The following is a 16,070-nucleotide window of genomic DNA, read 5'->3' on the forward strand; positions in this document are numbered from 1 at the left end:
CTCAGGCAGTTCTAAGCCAAGCTTCTCATCAAGATAATATTAGTATTATATGTTCCTACTGATTTATGTCAAAAATAATAAATATTTTCTCCTAAGTCTTGGTGATTAATCTTGCATTTTGTGTCCTGGAATGCATATTTTAGAGCAGGGGTTCCCAAAGTTGGTCCTCGAGGGCCGGCATCCTACATGTTTTAGTTCTCTCCCTGGTTTAACGCACCTGGATCAAATGATGGCTCATTAGAGACCTAAGGAGAACATTGACTTGCTGAGAAGATTGTTACAACCACCAGGGAGAGAACTAAAACATGCAGGATGCCAGACATTTGGCTCTGGATCACCGGAGCAAGGAAAAAATAATAAGACCATAGCACATGTTAAAAATTATGTCAAAATTTAAGTGTTTGCAAACAGAAAGAACTGAAATAACCAGTAAACAACAAGAAAGAAAAAAGCAATTTGAGGTTTTCCTAAAACCAATAGAGAATTATATAGAAATTACCACAAAATAATAAAATAGAACTAAAAATATCTCAAATTCCACAGGAATAATGTAGTAATAAGTATTCATAAAAAAAGTCAGTTTAGACAAACTTTGATGATATAAAGTAATCTACAGTTCATTTAGATCAGTTATTTGTGCACAATCACAAATACATTTGCCACACAGCACAGCAGACTTCCCAAAAAACTGACAGTCCCACTTTCTGAAGATGTAAATCGTCTGTAACTTTACAGAATGAGTCACTGAGCGTCCACCGCCGAGCCAGTGGATGAGATGTTTGCTGAAGCAGTTCTCCAGCAGCTCTGGGCAGCCAGGATTTGAAGGCGCTGCAGACGGAAATGCTGCAGACACCGACATGTAGGGAAAAAAAGTGCTTGCAGCCATGTCACCTGCAAAAGGAGGAAATACTGTGAAAAAAACCTTCTACTTTCTACCAAAGCTGGAACATTTCACTTCAGCTCGGCTACCACATCCTGCCGTCTGTGTATCAGCAGATCAGCAGCATCATCACAAGCTGTTGCTGTAAGTGCTGTTTACCTGATCTCAGGGTTTCGGTGACGTAGGACCTCAAATAGTAGCTCTGAGGTCTGCTGGAAGCAGCGAGTCAGCTCGTCCAGCTTCTGCTCCATGAAGAGAATCCTCTGCTCCAGCTCTCGATAGGAGTTGTTCCAGTTGGCGCTGAGGTCACACATGATCATCTGCATCTGATGGAGACCAGTGCACAAAGCAAATTCACATATTTTTATTTTATTTTCAAATAAAACAAAAAGAACAATAATATAATATAAAACTTCAGTGCTTCACTCTCTCCACATTTTGTTATTCCAAAATGGAGTAAATTCAACCCCACCTAAAGAGAATGTAATTTCTTTTTTGCAATTAGATGTTTCTAAAACTTAATTCAATTGCTTCAAAAGGATTTTGAAGAGCATCCACACGTTTGTTGAATGAGTCATGTAAGCAACGATCAAACTACGACAAACTCAGTGGGAAGACTAATCGCTTGAGAGTTGCAAATAGACCCAGTGACAAATGACCACTGCTAAAGAAGGTGGCTGTATACAGAGGACTGTATTCAAGCATGTTCATAGAAAGCTGAGTGGAGGAAAAATAAGTTTCACAAGCAACTATGACAACCTTTATGGAGATGCTAACTTTTTCTCCATCACAATCTGCTACCTGCCATAGATATTAACTAGCTGGTTTCATGTTTTAATGACCAAAAAGCAATCCACCTGTCAGTCCTGGTAGAGCGTCCAGACAAATGCCACTCCTTCATAAACGGCACATGGCTGTCCAGCTGGAGTTTTTAAAAATACCTGAAGGATTATCAGGCCACGAGATATAACTTTCTGGTCTGATTAGAAAAAAATTTAACTCTTTGGCATAAACACCAGACTTTATTTGTTTGTTTTTTTCTAATCTTGTCATTTGTAAGAGCTAAACCTGAGGCATCATATACAAGAAGACAAGAGAATGTAAATGCTGCAAAAGTATTATGTAAATGAATGTGATTTCTGAGCTTAGAATTTTAAATATATTTACGAAAATGTCACGTTGACCTAATGAAGTATGTGGAGTTTTAATGGGTGCGGGGGAGAAGGATGAATTTAATTAATTTTGGAAGAGAGTTGTAACATGAAAGGTTGAAACATTAACGCATCTCCATCTCATTAAATTGGAATTTGATAAAAAAAAAAGTTGATTTACTTCAGTTTTAAAAGTGAAGCTCATATTCTGTAGTTTACACAGCATGAGATATTTTCTGTTTTTACTTCTGTTCATGTTGATCGTTCTAGCTTAAATCTAGATGATCAAAAACCTAAAATTGAATTTATTAGAATTGTTGATATTACAGAAATGTTTTAGCTAACTTGGCAATTGTCCAGCAGACAGACACAGAGTCCTTCAGAAGGAAAGTAAGCTTTGAAAGATCACTGTTAAAGGAGCTTGCTACTTGCAGAGAGCTTTATCCAAGCATGTCAATAAATAATTCGGTGGAAGGAAGAAGTTTAGGACAAAAGGGTGAAAAAGCAGCAGAGATAACTGCAGCCTTAAAATAATTGTGCAGCAACGTCCATTTAAGAGTTTGGAAGAAACAAAGAAGTTTTGCACTGCGGCTGGAGTGGTGACAGACAGCCACCACACAGACGTATCCAAGACATGGACCGGAGTGTTTCATGCTTCCCCCTGCTGATAAGTTTTATGGAGATGCTAATTTTGTTTTCCAGCAGGACTTGGCACATGCCCACTCTGCCAAAAGTACCGATAGCTGGTTAAATTACCACCGTATCACAGTGCTTGACTGAAAAGCACCCACACAGACCACAAGGAAGAAACATCAGATTCAACAATGCTGATGAGCTGAGGTCCAGGTTGCTATGACAACCTGGACTTCCTTAACACCTCAGCTGAGCTACAGACTGATCTCCTTCCTGCCAAGCTGCACTGATGCAGTAATTCATACAAAATGAGCCTCAACTAAATACTAGGTCCATTATATACTACAAAGTACATTCATACTTTTCATACTTTTTTTCTTTGATCTTACACAATATTCATTTCGGAAGCAGAATTTCAAGAACACAACACAAAAATATGCTTGCAATATAACTTTGTGTGCAATGGGTCTGTGTTTTAATGTTTTTTAACTGAATAACTGAAACACCCTTTCAATTAAATTTTAATTTAATGAGATCCACCTACTTATTTTTGCAGTCAGGTTGTAATGTTTTCTTTCTGTGCCTTATTCTTGAGGTTGTTTTAGTATTTTCCTCTGGTTCTGTACTTTGAATGAATGATAAGCAGGTTTCAGGGAGTAAAGAATACAGTGAGCTGATTTCACTGAATATCTTCCATAGAGCTAAACAGCCAGCTGCAGACTGAATTACAAGTTTCCATTCTTGTGGACTGTTTAACCCTCTGCTTATTTTCCATGTAACTCAATCAAATGCACTGTATACAACTCTACATTATTAGTGTTTCTCTGTTTTAGATAATTTCCCCAAAAAGGATCTGAACCCTAATTAGAATTAAAGAAAAGTAGTTTCTTATATCTTTGATGTGAAACAGTTACTGAATGTTCCAGCTGGCCTTTACCTTTGAGAGGTCCACCATCTCACTGACATAGTCTCTCAGTTTTCTTTGTTTGAGGCGTAAATGTCGAAATCTGTAGAGGAATAATAATCATAAAAACCATGTTTGTTAGACATCAGTCATGTAGAGGTATTTGAAACATAAGCACTTTTGCATTTTATGATTTCATGTGCTGCACATAGAGACAGAAGTGGATCAAATTAGTCATTTCTATGGCACAAAAAAATTCTTTTGGATTCAAAGTCCTTATCTAAAGCCAATTATATCATGTTTTGGGTCTAAAAGCTCCAGTCAGTGATTTAGATTGCTCATCTAAAGACACAGCGTCCCAATTTTGGACAAATATACCAGTCCTGGCACAAGACAGTCCGGTTTGGGGAAAAGAATATGCTGACGAGTATTCCACTAATCAGCGCGGAGAGGGTCATGCTGAGTTTGTTAAACAGCTGTAAAACATTGCCAGGGGTGGAAAACGGATAAATTTAGCTCCACAGATGGACGAAAGCAGAAGTACAAAGAAAACAAATTTATGGAAACCAATATTGCGATCGGTGCTTGGCGGCCGAGAACATAATGAGGTGATGGAGTCTCATTACAGTAGACAGTAATTCCCGAGGTGTGGAGGTTCCTCCCGCTCTCATACTTTCCACAGGGTGTTTATTTGTAATGGTTCAGCCCAGTTTGAAACAGGAAGCACAGGCCCTTCCATGCAGGCTAACGCAGAGCGCCCTCACACATGTATTCTTGTTGACAGAATAATGGAGCTCTTAATCACACTTCTGAACTTACTGGCTTGTGCAATCCACTTGTTCTTGGAGTTCTGGGATTCCATATTTACAAGAAATACAAAACTTTGAAGTCGTCTCAACATAGCGAATTGTGTTCAGTGTGTTATTGATTAGTGGATCTTTAGGGACAAATGTTTTACCGATAACGATTTTAATTGGTCACTTGCTAGCAGGAACTTTGACTTGGGCACAAAAGAAGAGTGTGTTCCTGTTCACACATGTCCCGCTAACACCAGACTTGCAAGTCAATCTCATTGGTAATCTAAATTAGCCATTGCAGTTGGGGACTGCAATGGCTAATGACACAAAGTTAATGGTCCATAAAGTACACACTGCAAGGCATACAAATGCCACCATCCTGTAGCTCCTGCCCAGGTTTAAACACACTCACACTCTGATGGCTTCCAGAAGACATCGCTGGTGTCGTCGATGCTCGTCCCGGCTGCCCTTCGCTGGGCTAGCACGGTGCAGCAGCCAGCATTCTCTCAGAACATTAGCGGCGGCATGCCGGATCTGTATTAGAACGCAGAGACGAAATGATAAGATCGCCAAGACAACATCAGTCCATCTTTAACATGTTGCACAACACATTTAAACCACTTTAACTGTCCCACATTTGTAAGTGTCGATCACAAACCTCAATATATTCAGTGGGACCAACACAATGTAGTGCATAATTGTGAACAGTGAAGAAGGAAAGCGATACACAATTTTCCCATTTGTTTATAAATAAACGTGATTCAAAAAGTATGTATATGTTCACTAGAAAGTAATTTTTTTCCCCCCTCTGCTCTTCGCAAAGTAGTTTAAGCTCAGTGAGACTGGACACAGAAGCAATTTTCAGATCTTACCAAACGTTCAGACTGGATTTAGATCTAAGCTACTTTAATTCATGAATATGATTTCATCCACACAAGAAGTTCTTCAGTCCCCGACAGTCAGTCCTCTATAGCCTTATGGTTTTAGCACACCTAAATCATATTATTAGTTCTTTAATAGGAACTTGCAGAAAATCACAACCTAATGAGGAAGAAAACTGTTTGACTCAGTTTTGTCAGAACAGGGACACACCTAGAAATTGTAGGACATCAACACTTGAGGACTAAAACTTTGTCCCGAGTCTTTCGCAGCCTCAGGATATAGTTACCTTCATCCATTAATGACAACAGATTCTGGGCTTTGGGTTTCTGCAGCTCCTTCAAAGCTACCATTTAGCTGCTCCTCTATTTAATACTCTCCCTTATCTGTAGAGAATCTGAAAACCATAAATAATTTTCCGTCTATTTCCCCACTAAGCACTACTTTGTTACAGTCTATGACATAAAATGTCAACACCATCATGTAGTTCTATTATGACTTTTACGAAACACTCTGTTGGCCAATACGCTAAGCAGTTTCCTCATATCTTTTAGAAAGGACATGAAAGCATCTAACGCAGCTGATTAAATTCAGATAGTCTTTCCTGTTTCACACTTTCTCTCTTTGGTGAACATTTCAGAACCATAACTTAAACTTCTTAATGTCACAAGACCCAACGGCCCGCATTCGGGTCTTGCAGCATTCTTCCCTGTGATTCTATTTGCGTCCAGCTTGTTTTCCGGCACAAATTGCTACAACTGCCCTGTTGTGATGTCACTCCGGCCCTGCTGCAGTGGTTATTAATATAGCCTGTCAGTGTCCGCATCCGGATGTCTTCCCTTGTTCCCTTTAGTGATAGCTCTGAAGGATGCATGCGCACGCACAGAGATGCACCTAGAGACAGGATGCAGCCACGAGAGGAGAGGAAATGGTTCTAGTCTCCAAACAGTGCTGCTACTGCATGTGGCGAGGAGAAATAGCTCTCCTTAGAAAGCCTAAGCAGATGCTAACACTATGATGTCATAAATCTGCATTTTCTTCAACTTGGAGTCTTAAATAAGTCCCTTTGAATTAAAACTCTGATTTCTAACCAAGCAACAATTTAAAGTACAGGCTTCCACTTTTCAAATTCCTCTGCAGGCCACGTTTAACAGAAACACCAGAGTAAGCTAAGTTTCCTGTCCGTCCTGCTCCGAACTGAACTAACTGAAGCTTCTTTCCTGTCAGAGATAAGATTATTTCCTCTGTTTGACGCCTTGAAAGAGCTCTAAAGAACTTGGCAGGCCTCATCTTCCTCCCTTACCCCCCCTCACACTGTCCTGTTATCAATTGTGTATCAATTAGGGAATAGAAAAGTTACGAAAGCAGAATTAGTAGAATGATAACGCATACTTCCCGAAACTTTAATATATTAGTGTAAAATGATCCTAATGGGTGTAGGATTATTTTAGGGGTCTTGTATTTTTTAATAACTAATTAGCTTTTAAAGAATCAACACCTTTGGTCAAAATTATTTAAACACATTTTATAGTTCAGAGCCGTTTTGTAGATTAAGAGTTGTTGGAGGATTTTCGTACATTTTTTGGCGACTGAATCTATTCCTATCAAATGAACAGATGCGTTTGTGCTTTAGCTGAATCAGTCTTTTCTTGTTAAAATCATTGCCTTGTAAATAAAAAAGTTCAGGACGAACTTATCTGGATTTACAGTAGCATTAAAACACAATGTTCCCGTGATGCTGACAACAACTAAAAAGACAGACACAATGTTCCTTTTAGTGCATTATCTCTACTTATGTTTTGGATACATAAGTTTTGGGTAGGTTACATATCTTCTCCTCATTGGGAAGATAAAGAGATAAAGAAAACGGTAGATTAAATGATGAGCAGAAGAAGAAAAACAATAATTATTGGTTTTAATAAATGTGGAAAGGGGAACCTGCTACTTTCATTAAATTAACTTTGAATAGTATGAATAGGGGTGAAATTAACATGAAATTAATTCAATCTTTAAATTATGACTCACACATTTTCTATCTTAATTATGTATTAAACAATGCTTAAAAATGTAAAAATTCCTTATACATGTATTTAATGTATTCCAATATTATTTATATATTTATCGTAGTGGAAAATTTTAAGATTAAGAAACGATTATGAGGAAAACGACGCATAACAATAAAGGAAAACATGTCTGAATGTGTGAAGGAAAGAAGCATTTTTTTCTTCACACACACACACACACAACACATCACAGTCCGAACCGGTTCTGACCACTGAAAACAATCAGTAGCCGCATTTATGAGATAATGAGAAAGAAAATATGGGTCCAAATGTTTGTAATGTATTAATTACGAGGTGGAACATTTTGGTTTTTCTAAAACAGGAAGTTTTTAAGGATCATGAAACATTTTGTTCTTAATAACCTAATAATAATTTACAGTGTCATTTAAATTAAAAGCAACCCTCCGGGCTCCAACACCACGCTATGCCCTCCCACTGCTGCAGTAGCACCGCTGGCTCTCAGCGTTTTGTTTTCTTTCTTTTGCTGCTGCTTTATTATACACTCAGTGTTTGAGGTATTGAACACATTTGCTGAAGGAGAGTTACAACCGACCCTTTTAGAAATCTGGATGTCCATCATGAAGAAGTGCACATGCTTCTCTCCTTTGTTCAGCGCCAGCTTCTCGGTAACGATGGCCACCAGCATAGCAGTGCAGGCAACACCCTGAAACCCAGAAAAGGTAAACAAAAGCATTTAGCGCTGGTTTCACTGCAGACCTTCAGTTAATAATTTAAGATTTGTCAGAACACCAAGCCATTAAAATGATGGTAACTTTACCATGTTAGTATTTGGGATGCAACCCTCAAAGGAAATGAGCTAGTCATTGAAGTTGATGTTGATCCTCGTATCTTAATGGTTACTACTAATAAATCAAGTTACATTTATGAAAAGAGGAGTTCTGTAGGTAAACAAAAGACTCCATAATTGTGTGGTTTCCTCTGAGAATAACTTGCTATTATTGGACAAGGATCTGCAGTTTTCCAAAAATCCATTCACAAACACAACACAATAAGATGTAAAACAGAACAGAGACACACAGCAATGCACTGAGCTCATGTCCACAATAGTTAGTAGGAGTTAACCAGTTTTTACCTGGTGTTCTGCTTTTTGGCTTGCAACAGAGAGAGAGAGAGAAGGACAGACAAAGCATGATCATAAGAAACGTTCAGGCAGAGTTTTGAAAGATGTTTATTCTTTACTTCAGCAGCCACCAAACATCCATCATTACATCGTTTGCGAAACCCCGGAGGTAAAAGCTCTTTCATCGGATCCGTCTACACACAGCGATGGACTGTACACACAGTTGTCAACCCCTGGAAACAGCTGCAGTCCGATCTTATGCAGGAGTGCTGAGCAGAGTAGCTTCCAGCCATGTTACAGGTGTGAGCATCACTACCTATAACTCCCAGGACTTTCCCACTGGGAGTCGGAAATTGTTTTTTTTTTTTCTAACTGTGGGCACAGGTTTGCACACCCTCCTGCTGTAGCGGTGCCAAATGCAATAAACCTGGTAAAAATGGATATGGTGGAAAGTTTTCTCTTTTAGGGGAAACTTATAAAACAAGGCAGATGGAGAAATATGAGATACAGAGTGGTTGTTTTCCACTCTGTCACAAAGGTGTCTAAACACAACCAGAACCACCACAGGGATTCTGATCTGGTTTGGCTTGAATTCAGGGTGGCAGAGAAGTGTGTCGCTTTTTCAGAATCCGCCACACCTCATCGTCAGTGACTTAATGTTTGTCTTGCTGTACCGTCTTCTTGTTTTATTACACATATGTATTTAATCTTTAACTTTGTTCCTGACCTTTCTGAACACCTGCTGTCATAGGAACATTGGCTTTAGTTCTCTTTGTATAAAAGAAAAACAAACAAACAAAAAACACATTAATCCCACCCCTTTAACCTTTGCACGTTTTGTCAAGTTACAGCTACAGTCTTCAAAGTTAGTTGGGATTTTATGTGATATACATGAGAATACATAGCCTTGCCTGATTTGGAAGAACATATATGAGGAATTTTTGGAATATTTTACAAATAAAAACCTGAAAAGTGTGGTGTGGACAGTCTGTCAGCCCCTTCTACTCTGCAACCCCAGATCTATTGCAACTCCCTCCTTCAGAATCCAGGTGTGCGCAATGTGATTTGAATAAATCCAGCTGCTAATGGCTAAGAGGTTTGTTAGACAGCATCAGTGAACAAACATGTCCACAGAAACCAAAGAGCACAGCAGACAGGGAAGAGATAAAAGTTGATCTAAACATATTTAGACTACAAAACAACATCCAAACCACTGAGGGTCTCACAGAGCGCTGTTCAACCCGCCATCTGCTAACTGAAAAGGTGTGGCACTACCCAAACTTATGAAGCTATCCTCATGTAAACCAAATAGACAAGACAGCGTACATCTTCTGTCAGCAACCCGAAGGTCCAGATTAACAACTCTGGAGGAGCCGCCATGTTCCCGTGGAAGAATCTGTTAACAGGACTACTGTTAGGAAACTTCATAAATCTGACCTTTTCAGAAAAATAGCAGGCATAAATCTTATATTGGTGGAAAGCTAAAAGACATCCTATTCCAAGTTTGGCTGAAGCCATGTAAGGGACGCCACAACAATCATGGAAGAAGCTGCTCTGCTCAGATTAGTAAAACAAAAAACCTTCCCGTCTCCATATAAATTGTTATGCGTGGCACCAAACTAACATGTGACATCAGTCCGAACGCAAAATCTTAACTACAAAACATGATAACCGAAAGATCATGATGTGGGGGATGCTTCCCTTTAACGAGGACAGGGAAGCTCGTCAGAGTTGCTGACGGATGAATGAGGATAAATACGAAGTCATTCTGGAAGAAAACCTGGCGTAGAAGGACAGCAAGCTTGGGGAAGAAGTTCGACAGTCCACTTACAGCCAGAACCACAGAGAAATTATTTACATCAAAGTACATTCTTGCGTTAGAATGGTCCAGTCAAAATCCAGACCTAAGTATAATGGATAATTTATAGCAGGATTTGGAAATATGATGTTAAATACATAAAACTCTGACTAAGGTTGACTTCTATAATTAGATAAGCAAAGATTTTTGACAATAGAAGCAAATGGTGCTTCTAGAAAGTACTGTCTCACCCAGCAAATCATGTTTTTATGAGTAAAATCATAGATTATTTTACTTCCACTTCAAAATCATACTTCTTTCATTGTAAACTCCTTTTAAGATTTTACCGAGAATTTGTGGATGTGACATGACAAAATGTGAAAATGTTTAAGAATAAGATCATATAGTATTAACAAACATTGAAGCTGCATTGCTTTGTAAGATTTCTCACTGGGACCCTTTTAATTTGTTTCCTCGGATAAGAAAAAGAGAGCTAACTGTAGACCATGTGTGGAGCAAAGCTACAATACTTCATATGTTTGGTGTCCTCCTCCACAGTGAGCTAACTTACTGCTGGGAAGCGTGCTGCAGCAAATGCATTCATGGCAGAAGCCAAACGTATCCAAGAAAAGTGGTTTCCAAGCACAGAATAAATACACTGCCAAAAGAAAGACATTCAAAGACCAATTCCAAATGAAATAGGAAAAATCCGACAGAAAAAGGGGGGAAATGTTCTGTAACGGAGCAAGGAAGGAGTGAAACAAAACAGAGAAGAATAAATCTAAGAAACCTGGAACAAAGCTGAAAATATTTAGTCTGAGTCCCAGCAAAAGAGATGAAAGGATGTATTGCAAAAACTGAACGAGGAGGTAAAACATACATATCTATATCGCAAAACTGTCACATTAATTATGTTAATTAATTTAACACATTTGCGAGTTTCAGTATGGCAGAGTTTTATACTCTAATGCCAGACAAAAACTACAAGGTGAAAAGTGAAGAGGACATGCAGTTAAAACTTTTCAAAGAGGAAATTGTGGTAACACTTTATTTGAAGGGGGGTGAATAAGACTGTCATGACACTTTCATAAAACATGACATAACACCTGTAATGAACATGAATAAGCCTTCATGAATATTTATGACTGTTGTCATAAAGCATCATTCGGTAAATTATGACACTTTTAATACAAAGTTGACATTATTCAAAATGTCTTTGTTATGACAACTTGACATTAACCAATAAATCATTACTGTTTAAACTTTACCTTTAATAACATAAAGTTACCTAATTTTTAAAGTGCAATCAGTATTACTTTTATAACAAATTTATATCGGTAATGATTTCTTGGTTAATGTCAAGTTGTGATAACAAAGACATTTTGAATAATGTCAACTTTGTATTAAAAGTGTCATAATTTACCGAATGATGCTTTATGACAACAGTCATAAATATTCATGAAGGCTTATTCATGTTCATGTTTATGACATGTTTATGAAAGTGTCATGATGGTCTTATTCACCCCCCCCTTCAAATAAAGCGTTACCGAAATGGTTTTATGTACATTTCTAAAGCTGGTCAGTACAGCAGCCTCTGCAATGCTTGGATAAATCTGAATGATTGGTTTGGCCTTCCAGGCTGTTTTTCAGGTTGTGTTGCAGAGTCTTTGCAATACATTTAGCCTGAGTATAGCTTGATAAATGCCATATCAAGAAAGCAATAAAGGAATCAGAATTTTTTTTATTTTAATCTCTATTAATTATTTGTGTCTTACATAACATAACAATTCAGAGGAAGAAGGTAATTCATCTGTCTTACTAATCGTATAGTGACTAAAAAAAATTCCCTTCTGCTTTAGAAAATGATGTTACATTTTCTGCCCCGGTGGAAAAAGGATATCCCTTATTGCTAATTAAAAGAGTCATTATTGGTGAAGAATAAATTCAACAAAACTGAATTAATGCAAAATAGAATTGTGATGATTTTGTAAAAACAATGACTTCATACTGTGGATGGTTCTTTTACTGAGTAAAATCACTTCAAACGAAGGTTTTTCTTTATTTGTGAATGTCTACTGCAGAAGTTCCTCCACTTTTTTCCGTACCACTTAACTACTTCTGCATACCTGGTGCTATTCCAGCCATTCAACTTTAACCCTGTTCTGCTCATTCAGGACATCACTGCTATGTCTTTAGATATTGATATCTACCATGGTTTGTGTAATAATCAGCTTTTTGTCGTCACCTTGAGCCCCCTTGAAATGAATGGAAAATCCCATAATTTCAGAAAAAAATCTGCAAAAAAACTTGCACACTTTCACAGCTTAATACTTCCACATACTTTCAGTGAGAAACACTATTACGCTCAAATGTAGTCATAGCCTTCAACTACTTCTGTTTATTTCATCTTTTCATATTTTTTACAGATCTCATAAAAAATCCCTCTTTACGGTTTTGCTCGCATTATGTTCAGCATTCAGAAAAAAAACTTGTTACTGCAGCTAAACTCTTTCTACACATCCTACTTTCAACGAGCTTCTGACACAACATGCTCACATCTTTCACAACTAAATGCATCGCTGACTAAATTGGATCCATCGACTCTTTTCTCTAACATTTTAACATAAAATTTAAATGTTAGAAAATGTGTATAAAATTAGCAAAATGTCACTGGTTAGATTAACCAGTGTGGCTGTATGGTGTTTTTTTTTTTTCAATGGGCTCATGCAAAAGCAAAGGAAGTTGACGAAAGATGGCTGGAGAAGTGCAGCATGACCAACTGAATCAGCACATTGATAACTATCAGGCTAGATATCAACGCAAATCGGAAGCTGGAAGTGGTTTTATTTTTAATAAACAGAGAAGTGAAACAAAGATAAGACATCGCCACGCCCCAACCTCAAGCATCACTTTAGCTCTACTGTAACAAATATAACAACCCGTGGACGAGAACCACAGTACTGCATTTTAATCATTTTAAGCCTCTTGTATTTATCATACGCCACATTATCTCAAGAAGAAATGAATCTATTTACCATGACACCGGTAAAGAGACACACCCCCTTGCCACAGCTGGTCTTGGGTGCAACGTCTCCGTAGCCCACAGTGAGGAAGGTGATGGCGATGAGCCACAAGGCAGTGTCCATTTGGCCCGTCGTCAGCGACTCGGACCGCCTGCAGATGAGAGGATGGAGAGACGGAGAGAGGAGGAGGCGAGACTGACAGATGAGATGGAGGGCTCACCTTAAAATGTATTTTCTATCATCATCATTTTTGCTTATAATCGCCAATCATATTTTCACAGTTGTCTTCTTTTTCATGTCACGTATCTATAAATTCCTAAAAAAAAAAATCCTTCCATCACAAGGAAACGTGTAATTTTGGATGTAATAAAAATAAAAACTATCAACTGAGTTTTACGCATCTATAAGAAGAATTTATGGATGTAGACTTCTGTGAATTTGTCAGCTGACCAATTTCTCTGATAAAATATCTAAAGAGAAAAAAAAAACAAGTTTAAGACCTCTAGAAGAGATGCACTTTAAAAAAAAGTAAACCAGGTTAAACTATTGAGTCAATCTCGAACCAAATGAAAATACAGACCTGATGAATATTTACAGAATGCTCAGTAATGCTATATGATAATATAATCCTGTTTATTGTCTCCGTTTGAGTTGGACTCACATTAAGGAACATTTGCATGAATGAAATTAATCGGAAAATAACAGAATCGATCGGAATCCATCACTTTCTGTGTGCGTGTGTTCATGTTAGAGCAAACAGAATTCTGTATGTTGAATAAAGGCAGGGTTCACTAATCAAACTCTCTTATCAGTGAAGGAAGGGAACGATTACCATCATAAACTAGTAAGACATTGTAAAGAACAAGTGCACATACCTTAAGAATTATGAAAAATGCAAAGTATAATGGCGACAGAGAGAAAAAGAAAGTTACTGTCCATACAGTCATAGGTAAGAAAAAACTAAGTACACCCCTGTTTCTACCACAGGATTAACTGATCATCAGTAATTGGGACTATCTGTATAAAAGCATGTTTTCTGTCTGTTTTTTTTTTTAGTTTGGGTTGGTCTCAGCCTAGGCACGGGTTGTATGGCAATTTACAAACAATCTGATGACTACTATCCAAATGACAAATTTGAAAAGGAGAAGGGAAAAAAAATTTCCTGCGTTGTCATGTGCTTGGAAATGTTCAAGTCCACATAAATTTGAAGGAAAAGTATGCATGACACTGTGTTTGTCTCCTGTAAGTGGCAGGTAGCAGCAGGTGTGGGGAACATTTGGCAAAGCGGTTCATTATAAAACGATTTAGAGGTCAACGCACCTATTATTTTCAGCTCTAATGTTACTTTTGACAAGCAAAACAAGTATTGGTTTGGGTAAGACCTCTCATTAAGCTTTAAATATACAAATGACCTCACACCATGACAGCCAGAGGATTACCTAGGCTTTTTAACTCACACAGAAAAGAATATTCTTAGAAGAACAGAACAGAAAACAACAACGGAATTACTAATTATAATGAATAAGGAACTGAAGTTCACTGCATTGGCTCAATTATGTGACCAAAGATGATACCATTTTCTATAAACTACTGCTACAGGAAACTGCTTAATTAAAATTTTATTTGTCCTTCAAATGAAGTCAAATCTAAAAATCAAGTCCAATCTGTGATCCCATACAGGTAAATACAGAACATTATGAACTGTTCCACATATTAGTACCACAAAGCAGAAATCTAGAAACAAATTATATTAGTTAAACAATTGAATTAATTAAAATATTTAACTCTAGACCTAACAGCTTTGAATTTTGGGAGAATTTTTCATTAAACTTCGTAGGAGAGATCTGTTTTTCAGACATAGTATTTGCTTTAGATTAGATACTTAAGAACAATCTTGAAGTACTCAGCTGGACTCGAGCCGGGTCGGTTCATCTTCAGCCAAATATCAGCAACGCATTTCCCCTAAGATGCAACCCTAAAGCTCTGTGCATCAAACAGCCATGCAGCAGGGATCCTGAGATACGGAGTTGCTGCAAGTCAGTATATGACATTTAAATCTGCAAGTGCTCCAATTTCCAGGAGTGAAAAAGAATTTGACAGCTTAACTTTGGTAATGGACTGGAGATGAAGAATTAGTCTAGTAAAAATATTCTAACACTTTAAGTTTCTTTTACATCTCATAAAATTGCACCCGAATGTGTGAGTAATGTAACAAGAAATTATCTTACTTTGCTCTTATTATGTGTTGTACTATCGACACAAAGTGGTGCCATTTTTATTTGTAAAAGATTTTTTAAAAGCATGCATTACTTTCCTTCTATGTGACATTTATGTGACATAGTCTATGTCTATGTCTGTCATAAATCCAAATAAAATGCATAAATGAATATTTGTAATGAAACAATGTAGGAAAGTTCAACAAATGCAACAAAAATAATTTTGCCCCTTTTAAATAATAGATATTTGTATTTTGATAGTATCACAGATTTTTGAGGTGCTCTCAGTTCATCACAAACCTTTGTAGTTCGGCTTTATCATAGCAAAATCTATGGTGTGTGGTTTTGCAGGCTTGAGGTTAGATTTGCATAATGTTAGAACTTGATAAAGAAGAGATCATTTGCATGTTAAAACATTAGTGTTGGAAGAGGCACTTCTTCCTTTTGATCAATGAAAAATAATCACAAGTTTCTTAAATGCATAGAAGACTAAGAATAAACCTGAATAAAGTTTACCATTACGTTTTATTTCCTGCTACAAAACACAGCCATGCTTTTGTTCGTTTCCCCAAATCTACTCACACACACACACACACACACACACACACACACACACACACACACACACACACACACACACACACA

At 37.5% G+C, this 16,070-nt stretch overlaps 1 protein-coding gene across 1 annotated transcript; it reads right to left on the minus strand.

Moving 5' to 3' along the window:
• Window positions 1-596: 596 nt before the first annotated feature.
• On the minus strand, window positions 597-15,997 carry kcnn4 (potassium intermediate/small conductance calcium-activated channel, subfamily N, member 4). Its single transcript, XM_008432372.1, has 6 exons — window positions 13,222-15,997; window positions 7,861-7,971; window positions 4,778-4,899; window positions 3,602-3,671; window positions 1,040-1,206; window positions 597-891 (listed from the first exon to the last, which is right to left on the minus strand). The coding sequence occupies exons 1-6, from the start codon at window positions 13,330-13,332 to the stop codon at window positions 888-890; spliced, it is 585 nt and encodes a 194-aa protein (XP_008430594.1). The 5' UTR covers window positions 13,333-15,997; the 3' UTR covers window positions 597-887.
• Window positions 15,998-16,070: the final 73 nt, after the last annotated feature.

This window comes from Poecilia reticulata, linkage group LG16 (genome assembly GCF_000633615.1).
Source record: "Poecilia reticulata strain Guanapo linkage group LG16, Guppy_female_1.0+MT, whole genome shotgun sequence".
In the NCBI taxonomy this organism is placed as follows: Eukaryota; Metazoa; Chordata; class Actinopteri; order Cyprinodontiformes; family Poeciliidae; genus Poecilia; species Poecilia reticulata.

Coding starts and splice junctions, on each gene's coding strand:
- kcnn4 (XM_008432372.1), bottom strand. CDS start 13,332: ATGGACACTGCCTTGTGGCTCATCGCCATCACCTTCCTCACTGTGGGC. Junction 4,900..7,860: donor ACATCCAGATTTCTAAAAGG/GTCGGTTGTAAC, acceptor GTTCTAATACAG/ATCCGGCATGCCGCCGCTAA. Junction 3,672..4,777: donor CTTCTGGAAGCCATCAGAGT/GTGAGTGTGTTT, acceptor ATTCCTCTACAG/ATTTCGACATTTACGCCTCA.